The sequence below is a fragment of the Scyliorhinus canicula genome, chromosome 10 (genome assembly GCF_902713615.1).
Source record: "Scyliorhinus canicula chromosome 10, sScyCan1.1, whole genome shotgun sequence".
Classification (NCBI taxonomy): domain Eukaryota; kingdom Metazoa; phylum Chordata; class Chondrichthyes; order Carcharhiniformes; family Scyliorhinidae; genus Scyliorhinus; species Scyliorhinus canicula.
In genome coordinates this window covers 41,726,605-41,747,067 of record NC_052155.1, presented here as the reverse complement: position 1 = coordinate 41,747,067, position 20,463 = coordinate 41,726,605, and the positions used below count along the sequence as shown (strand labels likewise).

The 20,463-nt window shown below is 49.6% G+C and overlaps 1 protein-coding gene across 2 annotated transcripts in view; it reads left to right on the top strand.

Moving 5' to 3' along the window:
• LOC119972316 (1-phosphatidylinositol 4,5-bisphosphate phosphodiesterase gamma-1-like) overlaps nucleotides 1-20,463 on the top strand; it is a 296,119-nt gene that overhangs the window by 114,242 nt on the left and 161,414 nt on the right. For both annotated transcript variants that reach the window (XM_038808825.1, XM_038808824.1), the window contains exon 2: nucleotides 4,531-4,680. In XM_038808825.1, coding sequence (XP_038664753.1) covers nucleotides 4,531-4,680 — 150 coding nt within the window. The remainder of the gene's footprint in view (nucleotides 1-4,530; nucleotides 4,681-20,463) is intronic.

The window sequence follows — 20,463 nt, the reverse complement described above, 5'->3', positions numbered from 1 at the left end:
TCTGGGTCACTGTCTGTGTGGAGTTTGCACATTCTCCCCGTGTTTGCTTGGGTTTTGCCCCCACAACACAAAGATGTGCAGGCTAGGTGGATTAGCCACAATAAATTGCCCCTTAATTGGAAAAAAATAATGAATTGGGTACTCTAAATTTATTTTAAAAATAAGTGGTGTTACTGGGTTACAGGGATAGGGTGGAGGTGCGGGCTTGAGTAGGGAGAGTGTTCTTTCCAAAGGCTGGTGCAGACTCGATGGGCTGAATAGGCTCCTGCACTGTAAATTCTATGAATCTACTCCCTTAATCAACATCCCTTAATCAACATCACTTGGAACAACTATTTAGTCATTTATTTCATTGCTGTCTTTCAGATCATGCTGTGTGGAAATTGGCTCCCACACATTGGTTCTCACTTGAGCTGCGTCCTACATTGCATTAGTGGCTGACTTCAAAAATATTTAAGTGGCTAGCACGCGACTTGGGGTGTTCTGAGGCTACATAACATCCTATGTAAAGCAAACCATTTATCTCTTTGCTTTTAAGCCTTTCTTCTCACACCATTTGACCATTTCAAATTGACCCAAAAGTGGTCAAATGATGGTATTTGATTAAACAATGCAAGAATTACCTGAAAGGTGCACAGCCTAATTGCTCTGAGACATACCGACCAAGAATGCTACTTGTTCAGTATCCAGCCTAAACTGATTACTGGCAATGAAATTATCACAGATTATGGCTAAGAATCTAGGTTTTGCTGCTCGTTACCACAACCCATTGGAAAGTAAGTAATTTGAAGTAGAATAGGATCGAACTCATGTGTAATGCCCCCTATAGCAAGTACTCTCTTGCTACTCCCTGTTCAGCATGTGTGAGGTGCCAATGGTTGACAGTGCCTGTGGAATCCTGCTTGAGGAAACAGTCAGTACTTTCAGGGGAGGAGGGAAAAGGGAAAAATTGGCAGGAAAAAGTAACATGGAATGCTGCCATTGTCTGGCAGATGAAGAACGCAGCTCAAGTGAGAACCATTTGCAAATGTAAGCAAGAGGCACTGAATGGCTGGAGCTTTTGAGAGCAGCTTAAAATTTCATTTAACTCCTTCTAAGCCTGATTTTAATATTTTCCGTGGGTGGATTTGCATCAATCTAAGGATTATTTTGCCACGAGGAGCCCTCATAATAGAGATTTTTCAAAAATGGACTAGACCCTATGGTACAAAAAATAAAAGCAAATTATTGCGGATTCTGGAATCTGAAACCAATAAAGAAAATGCTGGAAAATCACAGCAGGTCTGGCAGCATCTGTAGGGAGAGAAGAGAGCTAACGTTTTGAGTCCAAGGGTCATCTGTTTTGGTTTCAGACCCTATGGTGCAATGGATTAAAACATTCCTGTAGAAATAAAGGTTTGAATTAAGCCAGACTGATGGGTTGCCTGCGGATTGTCTGTCAAATTACTTTGATTGGGCTTAATGAATGGCTTGTATGTGAAGTGGAAAATTCACACTAATACGCCTTGGTCCTTGTTTGCGTGGACCAGTGCTAAAAAGCGCCATCGCGATATCTCCCAGGCACGGGTTTTCGTTCCCAGGCCTCGGGAGAATTGGGTGTTGGCACATTTAAATAAGCCTAATGACTCACTTAGATACGCAAATCTGGATCTTTCCCAGTGAGGGCAAGATCTAGATTGTGACATCTCGTGAAATCAGGTCAGAGAGGCCTCTCGAGAGATGTAATGGCATCATCACATCACTGAGTTGGGCGCGACAAACCCATTGGATGATGCCCCTTGTATTTATGGCCCCCAGTTTTGGATTCTTCTACAGGTGAAAACATTTTCTCTACATCTATCCTATCTAAACGGTGCATACTATTCAATTTTGTTTAACTTAAGGTTTCTGGATATTAGAAATTTCAGTTACTGAGAAAAAATAATGGATGGAAAAAGCCATTTGAGCAATTTACAGTAATGAAAAAGGCCTTATTCAGGTGAACAGGAGAAATAATTAATTAAAGTAAATTACTGGGGATGCTGGAATCTGAAAAAAAAAATGGAAAATACTGGACAATCTCAGCAGCTCTGATGACATCTGTGGAGAGAAAAGAGGGCGAACATTTCGAGTCTGGATGACCCTTTGTCAAACTAAGAGAAAACTGGAAATAGAATCAGATTTATACTGTTGTGATGGAGGGGGCGTGGAACAGTGGGGCTGGATAGAGGGTCAGCGATAAGTGGAGATTGACAAAGATGTCATGGACAGAAAGACAAAGAAAATGTAAATGGGGCGATCAAGGCAAACAACCGCACAACCTCAAACAAACTACCCAGCCTTCAGAACAGCGACCACGACACCATACAACCATGCCATAGCAATCTCTGCAAGACGTGCCAGATCATCGACATGGGTATCACCATTACACGTGAGAACACCGCCCTCCAGGTACGTGGTACATGCTTGTGCGACTAGGCCAACATTGTCTACCTCATACGCTGCAGGAAAGGATGTCCCGAAGCGTGGTACATTGGCGAGACCATGCAGACGCTGCGACAACGGATGAACGGATATCGCACGACAATCACCAGGCAGGAATGTTCCCTTCCAGTTGAGGAACACTTCAGCAGTCAAGGGCATTCAGCCTCTGATCTCCGGGTAAGCGTTCTCCACTTCAGTATGAGTGACAACGCAAAATCGCCGAGCAGAAACTTATAGCCAAGTTACGCATACATGAATATGGCCTCAACCAGGACCTGGGATTCATGTGGCATTACATTCATGCTCCACCATCTAGCCTGGGCTTGCAAAATCCTACCAACTGTCCTGGCTTGAGACAATTCACACCTCTTTAACCTGGGGTTACCCCTATCTCTGGATCTGTAAAGACTTAATTACCTGCAAATGCTTGCATTCTAAGCATTGTCTTGCATCTTTGACTTTGTCTATATATATGTTTCTGGAACCTACCTCTTCATTCACCTGAGGAAGGAGCAGTGCTCCGAAAGCTAGTGATTTGAAACAAACCTGTTGGACTTTAACCTGGTGTTGTAAGACTTCATAATGTGCCCACCCCAGTCCAACGCTGGCATCTCCACATCAAGGCTAAGAAAGATGTTGATAATGGCACATTAAGAGATCAGAATGGCAGAACAAAGATTAGCAGCCTGTTAAAGGACTACTAGGAACAGGGAACAGATGGCCCAAGTGGGGTAGGATGGTGGGAGGGAGGGACAATGGTGAGGGAGATCAAGGAAGGGAAGTGAAATGTCGCAGATGGACCATGTGAAGGTGACAGAGGGGTGGAAATTGGAAGGAAAATTAATACATTTTTCCAGGTCCAGACGGGAACATGAAGTGGTACCAAAACTGGAGAAATAATTGAACTGGGTTCATATTATGTATCTATTAAGTTTTAGCAAACATATCAATTTTATATTCCTTATAGCCCAAAATTAAAAAGATATTGCAATTTTGGAAGAAGAGATGTGGAATGAGTTAGTGGCTAAAGGGTGAAGTGCTGGGGAGTGGACAACTGCATCATTACAGTGCAATCATTCACAGAAAGAAATTATTATTGTGTGGCAAGTTTAAATTTATTCGTACATATAATGGATGGAAGTTGACAAAAACTCCAAAACACACCAACAGAAAATAAGGTTTTGTAGACAGCAAGTACCCACACTGGTTAAGATTTTTAAATATATTATTGGCTGATCTCTTGTGGCATTGCACACGGGCACTGAACTAAGGTTTTGTAGACAGCAAGTACACACACTGGTAAGATTTTTAAATATATTATTGGCTGATCTCTTGTGGCATTGCACACAGGCACTGAACTAAATATAGCCTTCAAGTGAAGTGGGTTAGTGGGCAAGAGGGCCATTGGACTAAGTATGCAACCTAATTCAGTCCACATTATAAAGTCAGTAATTATGTTTTTATATTTTTATATTCCCGTTAAGTCCTAGGTCCGCAGTTATAATGAAACTTATCAATGTAAACCTGCCACATTCAGCTACTAACAATTAGGCTTTGTGGGGAGGGGAGTATAATTAAAGTCTTAGAAATTTTACACAATCATAGAATCTCTACAGTGCAGAAGGCAGCCATTCAATCCATCGGCTCTGCATTGACCCTCCGAAAGAATACGCCAACTAACTCTATCCCCGTCACCCCACCTAACATTGTTTGGAGACTAAAGAGCAATTTATTATGGCCAATCCACCTAACTTGCACATCTTTGGACCTTGGGAGGAAACTGGAGCACCCGGAGGAAACCCGTGCAGGCATGAGGAGAATATGCAAACTCCACATAGTAACTCAAGGTCAGAATCAAACTCTGGTCCCTGGTGCTGTGAGGCAGCAGCGCTAACTATGGTACCACCGTGCCACCTTATAAATATAGAATATTTATATGGAATAAGTTTGGTCATGGAAATTCAAAATGAAAAATGTTGACAGGAAGATCATACATGTACAATATTGTTAATATTATTGCTTTAATCCATGGAATAACCTGAAATTTCTTCCTTTCTTTTCATATAGTCGACATTCGGGAAATTAAAGAAATTCGACCGGGGAAGAATTCGAGAGATTTTGAACGTTACCCAGATGATGCACGCAAACTGGATGCTAATCTATGTTTGGTCATTCTATATGGAATGGAATTCAGGCTGAAAACACTCAGTCTTTCAGGTAACTTATTCTAACTATTTTTGTGCTGATCAAATAGAGAGGTGCCAGTGCTGGCAACCCCACATCAGGTACCTGGCAGGACAGGGGGGGGCCCAGTGGGACAGAGTGGAGTGAACCACTCTGGCGTCGGACCACCCCAAAGGTGCGTAACCCTCCGCACTTCGGGGGCTAGACCCGTCCTGGATTAGTTGGCGCCCCGCCGGCCGGCGGGAAAGGGGCTTGGCGCCACGCCAATTGGCACCAAAGGGCCTCTGCCGGCCGGCATGAGTTGGCGCATGCGCGGGAGCGCCACGCGTGCTGGCGTCATCCCCACGCATGCGCAGAGGGATTCGCTTCTGCACAGGGAATTGCGGAGAACCACTGCCTCTGGTGCGGAACAATAGAGTGCCCCCATGGCACAGGCCCGCCCGTAGATCGGTGGGCCCCGACCGTGGGCCAGGCCACTGTGGGGGCACCTCCCAGGGCCAGATCCCCCCGTGACCCTCCAAGGAGCCCGGAGCCTGGCCGCGCCACTAGGTCCCGCCGGTAAGGGACCTACTCTAATTCACGCCGGCGGGACCGGCTAAGAACGGGCGGGACTTCGGCCCATCGCGGGCCGGAGAATTCGGTAAGCTCTGGGGCCCATTGAGTCGTGCCGGACCCCACCATTCTCCGAGGCGGGCGGCGCGACTCATGCCGGGCCGGTTTTTGTGGGGCGGGGTAATTAGGAGGACGGCGGGGCGGGATTCACGCCAACCCCTGGCAATTCTCCCACCCGGCGGGGGGTTGGAGAATCCCACCCAAGGTATAGCATTCATTAAGGTAGGGTAAAACTCCGTGATACAGAACAGGTACATGCTCCACAGTGCCACTATCACTCCCCTGAGGCACTACCTTAACAATCCTGGAAATGTGTTGATAAACATATTCCTGGACAGCTGCAAGGTCCTGCAAGACTCATTGACACTGGTATCATGTGATATGTGTTATGAAACTGACTTCCCTTTTGAGCGGGGTGGGGAGGGGTGGGTTGGGGGGCTGTCAGTGGTTGTTGTGGGAGTTGAGTTTCCCAGGTGCAGATTCGGGCCAGGCGGTGAGTTTTGTTGCATTCACAGTATGCCAGGCCATGCATGCTGGGTTTTGGGTTTCTCTTCCTTCAGTCAAAGAGCTCAGCCATCCTGATAGCTATGCACCTGTGTAGAAAAAATGGCATAGAATGGTACACAGTTTTGGCGCTGTAACAAGAGGAGTCCTGGGACGGGGAGAGGGAATTTTCACACTGGAAGGGATGAGATCCAGCTCTGCAGCGAGCTTTGTGCCAATTTTATGCTAATCTCACCTATGCTCCTTAACATTGACCAAAGCCATTTGACAGGCCTGCCAATGCATCAAGCCTTTCAAGTGTACATACCTATCGGGTTGCTTCTATAGGTCAGCCTGCTGGAGTATTCACCTGAGTCCTTTGCAACAGAACTTGTGTGTGATCTCATTCTTCCATGGCCTGGAACTTGTGTTAGAGTTGTTCCCTGTCCCGGCTGTAGGCCACTCATGACCAGTGTATCACCACATTGCTGTCTCTGTTCTGTATATTTTCTGTAAGAAGTCTTACAACACCAGGTTAAAGTCCAACAGGTTTGTTTCAAACACGAGCTTTCGGAGCACTGCTCCTTCCTCAGGTGAATGAGGACCTGAGGAAGGAGCAGTGCTCCGAAAGCTCGTGTTTGAAACAAACCTGTTGGACTTTAACCTGGTGTTGTAAGACTTCTTACTGTACCATGCTGTATGTTTGTGTTCTGGCCACTTCGACACAGCAGCAGTAAATTTTCAGATCATCACAGTTATATTAACAGTGCTTAACTGCCCGACACTTAACTGCCCGAAAACGCCGGCATCTCCGCATCATGTATATTTTCTGTCATTAAACCATCTTCTAAAACAGGTACAACGTCAGTATTTGAGTTGGTGGCTGTAAGAGTAAGAGCAAATGACGATGCTTGTCCGTCATCACTGTCTTCCTGCTCTTTTCATAGAATTTACAGTGCAGAAGCAGGCCATTCGTCCCATTGAGTCTGCACCGGCTCCTGGAAAGAGCACCTTACCCAAGGTCAACACCTCCACCCTATCCCCAAAACCCAGTAACCCCACCCAACACTAAGGGCTTTTTTGGACACTAAGGGCAATTTATCATGGCCAATCCTCCTAACCTGCACATCTTTGGACTGTGGGAGGAAACCGGAGCACCCGGAGGAAACTCACGCACACACGGGGAGGATGTGCAGACTCCGCACAGACAGTGATCCAAGCCGGAATCGAACCTGGGACCCTGGAGCTGTGAAGCAATTATGCTATCCACAATGCTACCGTGCTGCCCTTTGATCTCTTTTCTTTTCAATTGAGTCCACAGAATTTCTACAGTGCAGAAAGAGGCTATTTGGCCCATTGAGTCGGCACCAGCCCTCTGAAAGAGCACCCTAGCTAAGACCCCACCATGACCCCACCTAACCTGTATACCTTTGGACTGTAACCATTTGCTGTAACTGTCTGACCAGGTTACAGTTCTTGAGTATCTGAAAGGGGAATTTGCAGAATTGTAGGTTTATAGCGAGGGGAGGAGTGGAAAAAAAAATGGCACTTGTAAATCAGAAGAAAATGAGGGCAAGGCTGGCCTGGCAATTCTCCGAGCCCCAATGGACTGAGCGGCCGTCAGTTTCTGACCAGTCCCGCCGGCGTGGATTGGACATGGTCCCCACAAGGCGGGACCTGGCTGGTGGGCTGGCTGGTGCAGTCTTTGGGGGGGGGGGGGATCCAGCCCCGGGGGGTCCCCATGGTGGCCTGCGATCGGGGCTCACCGATCTGCGGGCGGGCCTGTGCCGTGGGGGTACTCCTTCCTTCTGCCCCGGCCACTGTAGGGCTCTGCCATGGCCGGCGCAAAGAAGAATCCCCCCTGCGCATGCGCTAGAATACGCCGGCCGGTCTGCGCATGCGCGGAATCACACCGGCGGTTCTGCGCATGCGCTAACTCGCCCCAGCCCTTCGCCGCCAGTTGGCGCGGCGCCAACCCTTCTGGCGCCGGCCTAACCCCCGGAAGTGCGGAGGATTCCGCAACTTCCGGTCGGCCTGACGTAGGAGTGGTTCGCACCACTTTTTACGGTGGCATCGGGCCATCGAGGGGATTCGAGAGAATCCCGCCCATTGTATTTCAGCTTGTTAAGACTATGTAATTAATGGGAGGAGCTGAGGTATCAGGCAATTTGCAGAAAAGCAGTTTTAGTTGAGTTCTAGATTGTGATGTGATCTGATGTCAAGCAGCTGCTCTCACTGCAGTTCAGTTAAAGATCTGCAGACAGATCAGCAATTTCGTTCCATGCAGTTCAGAATTGTGTTATTGGAACGTTAGCTGAAACAAGCTGTGAAGTACCTTCTGAAGAAATATAGCCAGAGTTTTTGCAGGATTCAGGTCTTTTCTTTAAAACAGACTCAAAAGATCTCTCTTTCGCACAGAAGAGTACCTAGCCATCTCTGTATAGCAGGCATTCCTGATGCTAACTGTATTTGAAAATGGATTGAGAGATGAGATGTTCCTTGTTGTTTAAATTGGAATAAAGATAGCAATTAAGGGTTATTGTGACAGTATTGATTAGCATTAGTAAGCTTGTTTCTTGTGTGATGTTAAAGATATTTTAATACCGTGTTAGTAATGAAATTTGTTTTAATGTATTGTATTCCTATTATTTGTGAGATCACTCCAGTCTTACAAAATTAAAATAAAATATTGGGGTTTCTGTCCAGTATCCTATCCACTGTTGGGGCCTGGCCTGGTATCATATTACAATTTACATTAAATTGAGATAGTAGTAACACCGGTGGGAGTTATAGTCTGCAAATTTCTCTGAGCCGCCTACAATGAAATAATATCTTTCCTCACATAAGGGACCAAAACTGCTCACAGTGCGCCAGATGTGGTCTTACCAGTACCTTGTACAGTTGCAGCATGAGTTATAGAGTTTATAGCAGCATGAAAAGAGGCTCTTCGGCCCATCGTGACTGTGCCATCAAGCCCCTGTCTACTTGAATCTCATTTTACAGCTCTTGGCCCGTAGCGATGTATGCTGTGGCGTTTCAAATGCTCATAGAATTTACCGTGCAGAAGGAGGCTATTCGTCCCATCGAGTCTGCACCGGCTATTGGAAAAAGGGAACCCTACCCAAGGTCCACACCTCTACCCCATCCCCACAACCCAGCAACCGCACCCAACACTAAGGGAAATTTTGGACACTATGGGCAATTTAGCATGGCCAATCCACCTAACCCGTACATCTTTGGACTGTGGGAAGAAACCGGAACACCCGGAGGAAACCCACGCACACACGGGGAGAATGTGCAGACTCCGCACAGACAGTGAATCAAGCCAGGTATCGAACCTGGGACCCTGGAGCTGTGAAGCAATTGTGCTAACCACAATGCTACCGTGCTGCCTCAATACTTCTTAAATTTTGCGAGGGTTCCAGCCTCCACAGCCCGTTCAGGCAGTGAGTTCCAGATCCCCACCACCCGCTGGGTGAAAATGTTTTTTCTTTAATCTACTATAAACCTCCTGTCCATTACCTTAAATCTACGCCTCGTAGTTATTAACTCTTTTGCTAAGGGGAATAATACCTTCCTGTCCACCCTATCTATGCCCCGCATAATTTTTTATACCTCAATCGAGTCCCCCCTCAGCCTTCTCTGCTCCTGGGAAAACAAGGCAGCCTATTCAGTCTCTCTTGATAGCTGAAACGCTCCAGCCAGGCGACATCCTAGTGAATCTCTCCTGCACCCTGTCTAGTGCAATCACTTCCTTCCTATTTTGTGGCGACCAGAACTGCACACAGTACTCCAGCTGTGGCCTAACCACTGTTTTATACAGTTCCGTGATAACCTCCTTGGTCTCATATTCTGTGCTTCAGTTAATGAAGGCAAGTATCCCATATGCCATCTTAACCACCTTATCTACCTGCTGTCTTCAAAGATCTGTGGACATGCACACCATGGTCCTCTGGTGCTCTGTACTTCCTAGGGTCCTACCATTCGCATATTCCCTTGTCGTGTTAGTCCTCCCAAAATGCATGACATCACATTTTTCAGGGTTAAATTCCATATTCCACTGATCTGTCCATGTGACAAGCCTGTCTATATTGTCCTGTAATCTCAGGATTTCCTCCTCACTTTTTGAAAAAAAAAAAATTTTATTCAAGTTTTTTAATAACAATAACAAATTTAAACAAATTTTCTCCCCGCAAGTTAAAACAAACAAGGCATGTTCCCACACCAAAACAAGAAAAGAACTCTTTCCCCCCCCAAAAAATAAATAATGACAAATAGCAATACAAGAAAGAAGAAAGTAACATAACAAACCCACCGCCGCAAAAACAAACCCCCCCCCCCCCCCGCCTCCCCCCCCCGCCTCCCCCCCCCCCCGCCTCCCCCCCCCCCCCGCCTCTCTCTCCCCCCCCCCCCCCCCCCCCCCCCCCCCCCACCCCTGGTTGCTGCCGAGACCGACCGCTCTCTACCCCTTCGCCAGGAAATCGAGAAAGGGCTGCCACCACCGAAAGAACCCCTGTACCGACCCCCTCAGGGCAAACTTCATCCTCTCCAACTTGATGAACCCAGCCATGTCATTGACCCAGGTTTCCGAACTCGGGGGCCGCGTATCCCTCCACTGTAACAGAATCCTGCGCCGGGCTACTAGAGACGCAAAGGCTAGAACGCCGGCCTCTCTCGCCTCCTGCACTCCCGGCTCCGAAGCTACCCCAAAGATAACCCCAGCCCGGCCTGACCCTAGACCCTAGACCCTGACCCTGACCCTAGACCCAACCACTTCCGACAAAATCCACGCCACACCCTTCCAAAACCCCTCCAGAGCCGGACATGCCCAAAACATATGGGTGTGGTTTGCCGGGCCACCCAAACACCTCCCACAACTGTCTTCCCCTTCCGAAAAACGGGCTCATCCTTGCCCCCGTCATGTGAGCCCTATGCAGCACCTTCAGCTGAATTAGGCTGAGCCGTGCGCAAGAGGAGGAAGAATTCACCCTCTCCAGGGCGTCCGACCACATTCCATCTTCAATCTCTTCCCCTAGCTCTTCCTCCCATTTCGCTTTGAGCTCGTCTACTGAGGCCTCCTCCTCCTCCTGCATCAGTTGGTAAATAGCCGAGATCTTTCCTTCACCGACCCACGTCCCCGAAAGCACCCTGTCCTGCACCCCCCTTGGCGGCAGCCGCGGAAACTCCGCCACCTGCCTCTTAACAAAGTCCCTGACCTGCATATACCTAAAAGCATTCCCAGGGGGGGAGGTTCCACTTCCCCACCAGCTCCTGCAGAGTCGCGAACTTCCCATCCAAGAAGAGGTCCCCAAACTGTCTGATGCCTGCCCTGTGCCAACTCCCAAATCCCCCACTCATTCTCCCTTGCGCAAAACGGTGATTGCCCCGTATCGGGGCCCAAACTGAGGCCTTCACTTCCCCCCTATGCCGCCTCCACTGTCCCCAGATTTTGAGGGACGCAACCACCACCGGACTCGTGGAGTACTTTGCCGGGGGGAGTAGAAGTGGGGCCGTCACCAAAGCCTCCAGACTCGTACCCGCACAGAATGCTACCTCCAGTCTCTTCCATGCATCACCCTTCCCTTCCGTCACCACCTGCGAATCATCGCCACGTTCACCGCCCAATAATATCCATACAGGTTGGGCAGCGCCAGGCCCCCTACCTCCCTTCTTCGCTCCAAAAATACCCTCCTTACTCTCGGGACCTTCCGCGCCCACACAAACCCCAGAATCGACTTATTCACCCTTCTGAAAAAAGCCTTCGGGATCAATATGGGGAGGCACTGGAAAAGAAACAAAAACCTCGGGAGCACCGTCATGTTAACCGACTGGACCCTGCCCGCCAACGAGAGCGGCAGCGCATCCCACCTCCTGAACTCCCCCTCCATCTGCCCCACCAGCCGCAAAAAGTTAAGACTATGCATAGCCCCCCAGGTCCTGGCCACGTGGACCCCAAGATACCTAAAGCTCCCCTCAGCCCTCCTCAACGGGAGTTCACCTATCTCCCTCTCCTGACCCCCCGGGTGCAGGACAAACAGCTCGCTTTTCCCCAATTGAGCTTATATTACGAAAAGTCCCCAAACACCTCAAGTATCCTTAGCACCTCTGGCATCCCCTCAGCCGGGTCCGCGACATACAGCAGCAGATCATCTGCGCACAGCGACAACCGGTGCCCCCCCCCCCGCACAATCCCCCACCAACTCTTCGAGTCCCTCAGCGCCATGGCCAGGGGCTCAATTGCTAACGCGAAGAGCAGGGGAGACAAGGGGCACCCCTGCCTCGTCCCTCTGGAAAGCCGGAAGTCCTCTGACCTCCTCCCATTCGTCAACACACTCGCCACCGGGGAGCTGTACAGCAACCTCACCCAGCTAATGAACCCCTCACCAAACCCAAACCCCCGCAACACCTCCCACAGGTAACTCCACTCCATCCTATCAAAAGCTTTCTCCGCATCCATGGACACCACTATTTCTGACTCCCCAGCCACCGGCATCATCATCATGACATTCAGGAGCCTCCGCACGTTGGCATTCAATTGTCTTCCCTTTACAAACCCCGTTTGGTCCTCATGGATCACCGTGGGGACCACATCCTCCACCTTCCTGGACAACACCTTTGCCAACAACTAGACATCTACGTTAAGGAGCGAGATCGGCCTATAAGACCCACACTGAAGGGGGTCCTTGTCCCGTTTCAGGAGCAAAGAGATAATTGCCCTGGACATCGTCGGGGGCAGAGCCCCCCCCCCGGCCTCATTCAGAACCCGTCAGGCCCCGGCGCTTTCCCTGTCTGCATGGTTCCCAACGCCCCCACCAGCTCCTCCAACTCAATTGGGGCCCCCAAACCCTCCACTCGCTCGTCCCGTACTCTTGGGAACTCCAGCTTATCCAGAAAGTGGTCCATCCCGCCTGCTTCCCCGGGGGGGTACCGCCCGGTACAGCCCCTCATAAAAGGATCTGAACACCCCATTGATGTCCTTTGCACTAAGTTCCCACCTGAATCCGTGGCTCTCCCAATTTCTCTAGCTGCCTCCCGCTTCCGGAGCTGATGAGCCAACATCCGACTTGCCTTCTCCCCGTACTCATACGCCGCTCCCTGTGCTCTCCTCCACTGCGCCTCCGCCTGATGGGTGGTTAAAATGTCCAACTCTGCCTGGAGACTGCGCCGCTCCCTCAGAAGCCTCTCCTCCGGGGTGTCTGCATATCTCCTATCCACCCTGACCATCTCCTCCACCAGCCTCTCCCTCTCGACCCTCTCCCCCCTCTCCTTGTGCGTCCGAATAGATATCAGCTCCCTTCTAACTACTGCCTTTAGCGCTTCCCAAACCATCCCAACCTGCACCTCCCCATTGTCATTGGTTTCCAGATACCCCTCTATACCCCTACGGATCCGCCCGCACACTTCCTCCTCTGCCAAAAGCCCCACATCCAACCTCCTCAACGGGCGCTGATCCATCCCCTCCCCCAGCTCCAGGTCCACTAAATGTGGGGCATGATCAGAAATGGCTATCGCCGAATACTCCGCCCCCACTACTCTCGGGATCAGCGCCCTGCTAAGCACGAAAATGTCAATCTGGGAGTACGCCTTATGAACATGGGAGAAAAAGGAGAACTCCCTACCCCCCGGCTTCAAAAACCTCCAAGGGTCCACCCCTCCCATCTGATCCATGAATCCCCTCAGCACCGAGGCCGCTGCCGGCCTCCTGCCTGTCCTAGACTTCGAGCGGTCCAGAGCCGGATCCAGCACCGTGTTAAAGTCCCCACCCAGGATCAATCCCCCTGTCTCCAGGTCCGGGATCAGGCCCAGCATTCGCCGCATGAAGCCCGCATCATCCCAGTTGGGGGCATAAACATTAACCGAGACCACCCGCTCCCCCTGAAGTCTCCCACTCACCATCACATATCGACCTGCACTATCCGCCACCACTTTGGACATGATGAATGACAGGCACTTACCCACCAAAATTGCCACCCCACGGTTCTTCGCATCAAGCCCCGAGTGAAACACCTGTCCCACCCAACTTTTTCTTAGCCTCACCTGATCAGTAACCCTGAGGTGCGTCTCCTGGAGCAAAGCCACATCCGCTCCCAGTCCCCTCAAGTGAGCCAAGACCCGGGATCGCTTCACTGGGCCATTCAGCCCCCTCACATTTCATGTGACCAACCGAACCCGAGGGGCCGTCCCCTTCCCTCTACGCCGATCAGCCATAGCCCTTCCTCAACCCACCACGTGCCCAGGGAACCCCCCAAGCCTGCTCCCCACGGTGGCAAACCCCCCTCCCAACCCCCCCCCCTTCACCATCCATCCCCTCACAGTCCCCGCAGCAACAACCCGGCACCCCCCCCCCTCCTCCTCCCCCCCTAGCTGCGTTACCCCCATCATTATGCTCCCGTGAGTCAGCTGACTTCTGCTGACCCCGGCTATTCCTGCCATAACCACGACCCCCCCCGGATGCAACACAGCCACCAATCCCTCCCTACCAGCGCCGGCCCCGCCCCCAATTCCTCCGGCACAGGAAGAAAGCCCGCGCTTCCAACCCGAGCCCCGCCCCTCGACCCAACATGCGGGAAAAAGACGGACACATGACCCATCGGGACCCCAAACTACTCCCCAACCCACCAGTGGAAAAAACAAAAAAAGCACCACAATAAATAACCAACAGCCCCAAAGAAACCCCGAAAGAACCCAAATAACCACAACTAAAATAGCGAAAACAGCGAAAACAAACAGGAAACAACCATCAGCAAACACAGCCAATATAGCGAAAGGATACCTAAGAGGGCAAAGCCTCCAAACAAAGTACCTTTCCCCCCAGTCCTCAGTCCGAATCCAAGGTCTCAGCCTGGACAAAAGCCCAGGCCTCCTCCGGAGAGTCAAAATAGAGCTGGCGGTCCTTATACGTGACCCAGAGGCCAAACTTCACCCCCTTCCTGTGGAGCACTCCCTTCGCACGATTGAAGCCAGCTCTTCTCCTCGCCACCTCTGCGCTCCAGTCCTGAAAAATCCGAACGTCCGTGTTCTCCCACCTGCTGCTCCTCTCCTTCTTTGCCCACCTCAACACGCACTCCCTGTCAACCAAGCGGTGGAAACGGACCAGCACCACCCTGGGCGGTTTGTTCGGCCTGGGCTTCCGCTGCAGCACTCGATGGGCGCCTTCCAGCTCCAGGGGACCACGAAACGACCCTGCACCCATCAGCGAGTTCAACATTAGGACCACATAGGCCCCCAAATCCGAACCTTCCAGCCCCTCCGAGAGGCCCAAAATCCGCAGATTCTTCCGGCGGGAGCGGTTCTCCATCTCCTCCATCCTCACCAGCCATTTCTTGTGCAGTGCCTCGTGCGACTCCACTTTCACTGCCAGGCCCAAAAGCTCATTCACATTCTCCGAAGCCTTGTGCCGCAGCTCCCGAATCTCCACGGCCTGAGCCGTCTGAGTCGCCACCAGCTTGTCCAGCGAGGCCTTAAACGGCTCCAAAATCTCGGCTTTGAGCTCCCAGAATGAGCGCTGAAGCAGCTCCTGCTGCTCCCGCGCCCACTGCTGCCACGCTGCTGCTGCTTCCCCGCCTGCCGCCATCTTGCTTTTTCTGCCTCTTGCCTTTCTCTGTGGCAATGCCGACTTCTGGACCGCTCCACTGCGAGTCCAGTCCATCCACCGGCCGCTGGGCACTCTGGCTGTGTTTCCCCCCCGGGGGAAAGTTGAAACAGCGCAGTTGTGGGCTCTTAAAAGAGCCCGCAATTCCAAAAAATGCGGGAGCTGCCGAACGTGCGGCTTAGCTCCGCATTGCCGCCACCGGAAGTCCCTCCTCACTTTTTACCAGACAACTACATTTTGTGTGATCTGTAAACCACGTGGCCATGAAATTTGATTGTTGTAAAAACCTAACTGGTTCACTAATGCTCCTTCAGGAGAGGGTACTTACAATCTTTACTCAGTCTGGCTTCCCTACTCATTTACTCCACCCCCTTTGAAATAAGAGCCAGCATTCCATTAGCCTTCCTGATTACCTGCTGTACCTGTGTGCGAGCTTTCTGTATTTTGTGCACAAGTTCCCCCAAGTCCATTTGTGTTGCAGCTTTCTGCCGTTTTAATCAATTTTATTAATACTCTGTTCTTTTGTTCTCCCTTCCAAAATGAACAACTTAACATTTTCCCACATTATACTCCATTTGCCAATTTTATGCCCATTTACTTAACCTATCAATATCTCTTTGAAACTGTTTGTATCCCTCCCGCGACTTGCCTTTCCACCTTTTTGTGCCATCTTTAAATTTGGCTCCAGAACATTTGCTTCCTTCTTCCAAGTTATTGATATAAATTGTAAGTAGTTGCGGTCCTAGCACTGATCCCTGTGGAACCCTGTTGGTTACAGGTCGTCAACCTGAAAAGAACCCCTTATTTAATTACACCGTAAAACATTTCATATAATTTTATAAATTTTAAACCCTTCCAAGTATCTGACCACCACCCTTTTACCATGAGGAAGAATTGAAAATTAAATGCGCACATCAGTCCTGTAAGTCTCTACAGGTGGGTGCTAGGAGTCTAAGAAAATGATAGAAAGGAACTCGTTGAGAAGAACACTGGGGGGGGATCAGGAGAGGGAAGTTATAATGTCACAGACCTGATGAATATCTGTTTGGAAAACTATACAAGAATAGAAATGATCTTATCCTAATCGAAAAAACACACTGAGATGGGTGTGGTCCTTGATGTGAAGGAGAACATGATCATAATGGAGATTGGTCTATCTGGCCTCAGTCCATTAAAGGTGAAAACTCTATGGCTATGGGTAAGAATCGCAAAGAACTTCCATTAAAGGCTAATCTTGGAGGATGAAAATTGGTTCAAGGACTTTCTGATTAAAATTTGGGTCAATTACTAAAGTGTACAACGTTCAAAATTGAATGTTACATCCAGCAATTAATCGAGGAATCCAAATGATCGTGGGAGTGGACTGAATGTTTTGTAATGCCCAAGTGAAGGTACAATTTAGAAGCCCACTTTAGAAGCAGTGATCTGAATGAAGTCGAGTTTAAGCTTAAAAATAAATGTGTGCAACAGAAGCAGTGGAAATAATGTATGAAAAAAAAATTCTGAAATCTAAAGTCAGTGGTACTGCTGTGGGCCAATATGAATATTAAAAGAATGGAAATTAAGAAATGGGTTAGGTGAGCTAAAATAGTAAATGAGGTTATGAAAACAGGGAATATTAAAAGAAATGAGGACTTCCAGAAATATTGTCATTACCAGTAAAAAAGGGAAAGGTTGGAGACACTGAAAGGTGACATGGTTAAATGTAGGCAAAGAATATCAAATGGCTTTCAGGATGTGCTGTCCTTTATTCTACTATTAACACTTACTCAGAACTAAAGCTTTTTAAAAAAAATATTTTTATTAGGGTATTTGCAAGTTTTTTATAATAATAACAATAACAGCGAATATAGTTCAATAAATATTCCCCCCATCACAATCTTCACACACCTGAACAATAAAACAACAGATCGGCCCTCTCTCTCTCTCTCTCTCTCTCTCTCTCTCTCTCTCTCTCTCTCTCTCTCTCTCTCTTCCCCCCCCCCCCCCCCCCACACCCTTCAGAATTCTGCTGACATTTTAATTTTCCCCGAGAAAGTCGACGAACGGCTGCCACCTCCGGGTGAACCCAACCATTGACCCTCTTAAGGCGAATTTTATTTTCTCGAGACTGAGTAACCCAACCATGTCACTAACCCAGGTCTCTACACTCTGGGGCTTCGAGTCCCTCCACATTAATAATATCTATCCCTGGGCTACCAGGGAGGCAAAGGCCAAGACGTTGGCCTCTTTCGCCCCCTGAACTCCCGGCTCGTCCGACACTCCAAAGATTGCCACCTCCGGACTCTGCACCACCCGTGTTTTTAGTACCGTGGACATTGCCTCAGCGAAACCCTGCCAAAACCCTCTAAACTTCGGGCATGCCCAAAACATATGGACAAGATATTCTGGGCTTCCCGCACACCTCACACACCTGTACTCGACCCCAAAAAGCTTGCTCATCCAGGCCACTGTCATGTGTGCCCGGTGGACTACCTTGAATTGTATCAGGCTAAGCCTGGCATATGATGAGGATGTATTAACCCTGCTTGGGGTATCCGCACATAGACCCGCCTCCATCTCTCCTCCTAGCTCATTTTCCCACTTGCCCTTGAGTTTCCTCCGCATCCAAAAGTTCCTGGTAAATACCTGATACCTTTCCCTCTCCCACCCAGGTACTGGAGACCACTCTGTCCTGTATCCCCCGTGGCGGCAGCAGCGGGAAGGCCGGAACCTGCCTTCTCAAGAAGTCTCCCACTTACAGATACCTAAACCTGCTGGCAATTCAAATTTATCCTCCAAGGTTTTCAAGCTGGGGAAGCTACCATCTATAAATAGATCCCCCATACTCCTAATTCCCGCCCTTTACCATCTCTGGAACCCACCATCCAGCCTACCCGGTACAAACCGATGATTATTATAAATCGGGGTCCAAACCGATGCCCCCTCCACTCTTATATCTCCTCCACTGCCCCCCGATTCTCAGAGCCGCCACCACCACCGGACTTGTGGAGTGTCGGGCCGGCGAGAAAGGAAGAGCTGCCGATATCAGTGCTCCCAAACTTGTGTCTTTACACGATGCTGCCTCCATCTGCTCCCACACCGACCCCTCTCCCACTACCCACTTCCTAATCATGGCTATATTAGTCACCCAGTAGTAATTGCAAAAGTTCGGCAACACCAACCCACCCGACTGCGCTCCAGCAACACTTTCTTTACTTGCGGGGTTTTACCCGCCCACACAAAGCCCAAAATAACCTTATTCGCCCGCTTGAAAACAGCCCTTGGGATGAAGATGGGGAGGCACTGAAAAACAAACAGAAATCTGGGGAGGGCCTTCATTTTCACAGTCTGTACTCTCCCCGCCAGCGATAGCGGGAGCATGTCCCATCTCTTTAAAGTCCTCTTTCGTTTGTTCTACGAGCTGGGATAGGTTTAACTTGTGCAGTGCCTCCCATTCCAGGGCCACATGGATTCCTAGATACTGAAAGCTCCTTCCTACCATTCTAAACGGCATCTCTCCCTGTCTCTCCTGCCCTCTTGCCTGGATTGCGAACATCTCGCTTTTCCCCATGTTCAATTTATACCCTGAAAAATGATCAAATTCCCCGAGGATCCGCATAACTTCCCCCATCCCTTCCAACGGGTCTGAAATATACATGAGCAGGTAATCTGCATAAAGCAAGACCTGGTGCTCCACCACCCCCACCCCCTCCGAACCAGCCCTTTCCAGTTCCTAGAGGCTATTAACGCTATGGCCAATGGCTCTATGGCCAAAGCAAACAATAGCGGGGAGAGGGGGCACCCTTGCCTCGTCCCTTGGTGTAGATTAAAATACCCCGACCTCAGCCGGTTCGGATGCACACTCGCTACTGGTGCCTGATAGAGCAATCGCCACCAGTCAATGAAGCCCGCACCAATGTCATGTGAGAGTACCTTTAAGAAATGGGTGTTCATTACTGCAGTGATGTCAGAGAGTGGGTGGAGCTGGGCTGTCTAGTGTTTGCTGCAGGGTGTGTTTTAGTTTTGTTTTCAGAGTTGGAGCTGAAGCCAGACAGAGCAGGTGCACTGTTGATCTCTCTGCCATCAAAAGACTATCTCTTGAACATTTGGTAAATTCAGAATTATAAATGTTCTCAGTAGTGAATGTGAACCTAATGTGCTTCTGTTGAAAGGTGTTTCTTCTGACTTCTGGATGTTGTTTGGGAAGTTATTAAGGATTACTTAGTGTTGTATTCTTTGGGGGTTGTATTTGAATTGATGGCTGCCAAGACGTTCACTGTATATTTTAAAAAGGTTAATTTGAGTTCATAGAATAAACATTGATTTGCTTTTAAAAAATACTTTTCCATTTCTGCTGTACCACACCTGTAGAGTGGGCCGTGTGCTCCCCATACCACAATCTATTAAAAGTTGTGGGTCAGGTGAACTCCACGATACATTTTGGGGTTCTCTAAACCCTGGCCCATAGCACCAAACCTTCCCAGAGCCTCTCACAGGTAATCCCACTCCACCCGATGAAAAGCCTTCTCCGCATCCATCGCTACCACCGCCTCCATCTCCCCTCCTTCTGAGGGCATCATAATAACATTGAAAACCCTTCGAACATTGGCTTTGAGTTGCCTGCCCTTTACAAATCCCATCTGGTCTTCTCCCATCACCCCGGGACACAATCCTCTATCCTTGTGGCCAGCATCTTAGCCAGCAGTTTGGCGTTCATATTCAGCAGAGAAATTGGCCTGTATGACCCACATTGCTCCGGATCCTTCTACCGTTTCAGGATCAATAAAATCAAGGCCTGCGACATTGTTGGGGGGAGAACTCCCTTCTCTCTTGCTCACCAGCAGTGTATTTGACATCTCTGAAAACTTCTTAGAATTCCACCCAGGTAGCCATCCAGCCCGGGGGCCTTGCCCGACTGCATGTCCTCCAGCCCCTCAATTATTTCAATTGGGAAATAATTGGCAGGAGGTCCTCCCCGACGCCCTTCACTCCATCTGATCGCTACTTTGCACTGCGACTAATGCAACCCCCCATGAACATCTCCTTGCCTTCCCCAGGAAGTCCATCTCCGGGGTTTCGCTCCGAACGTGGCTGGCAGCCCCAGGACCCGTTCTCCTCCGCAAGCACGTGTGGCTCCACAAGACGGA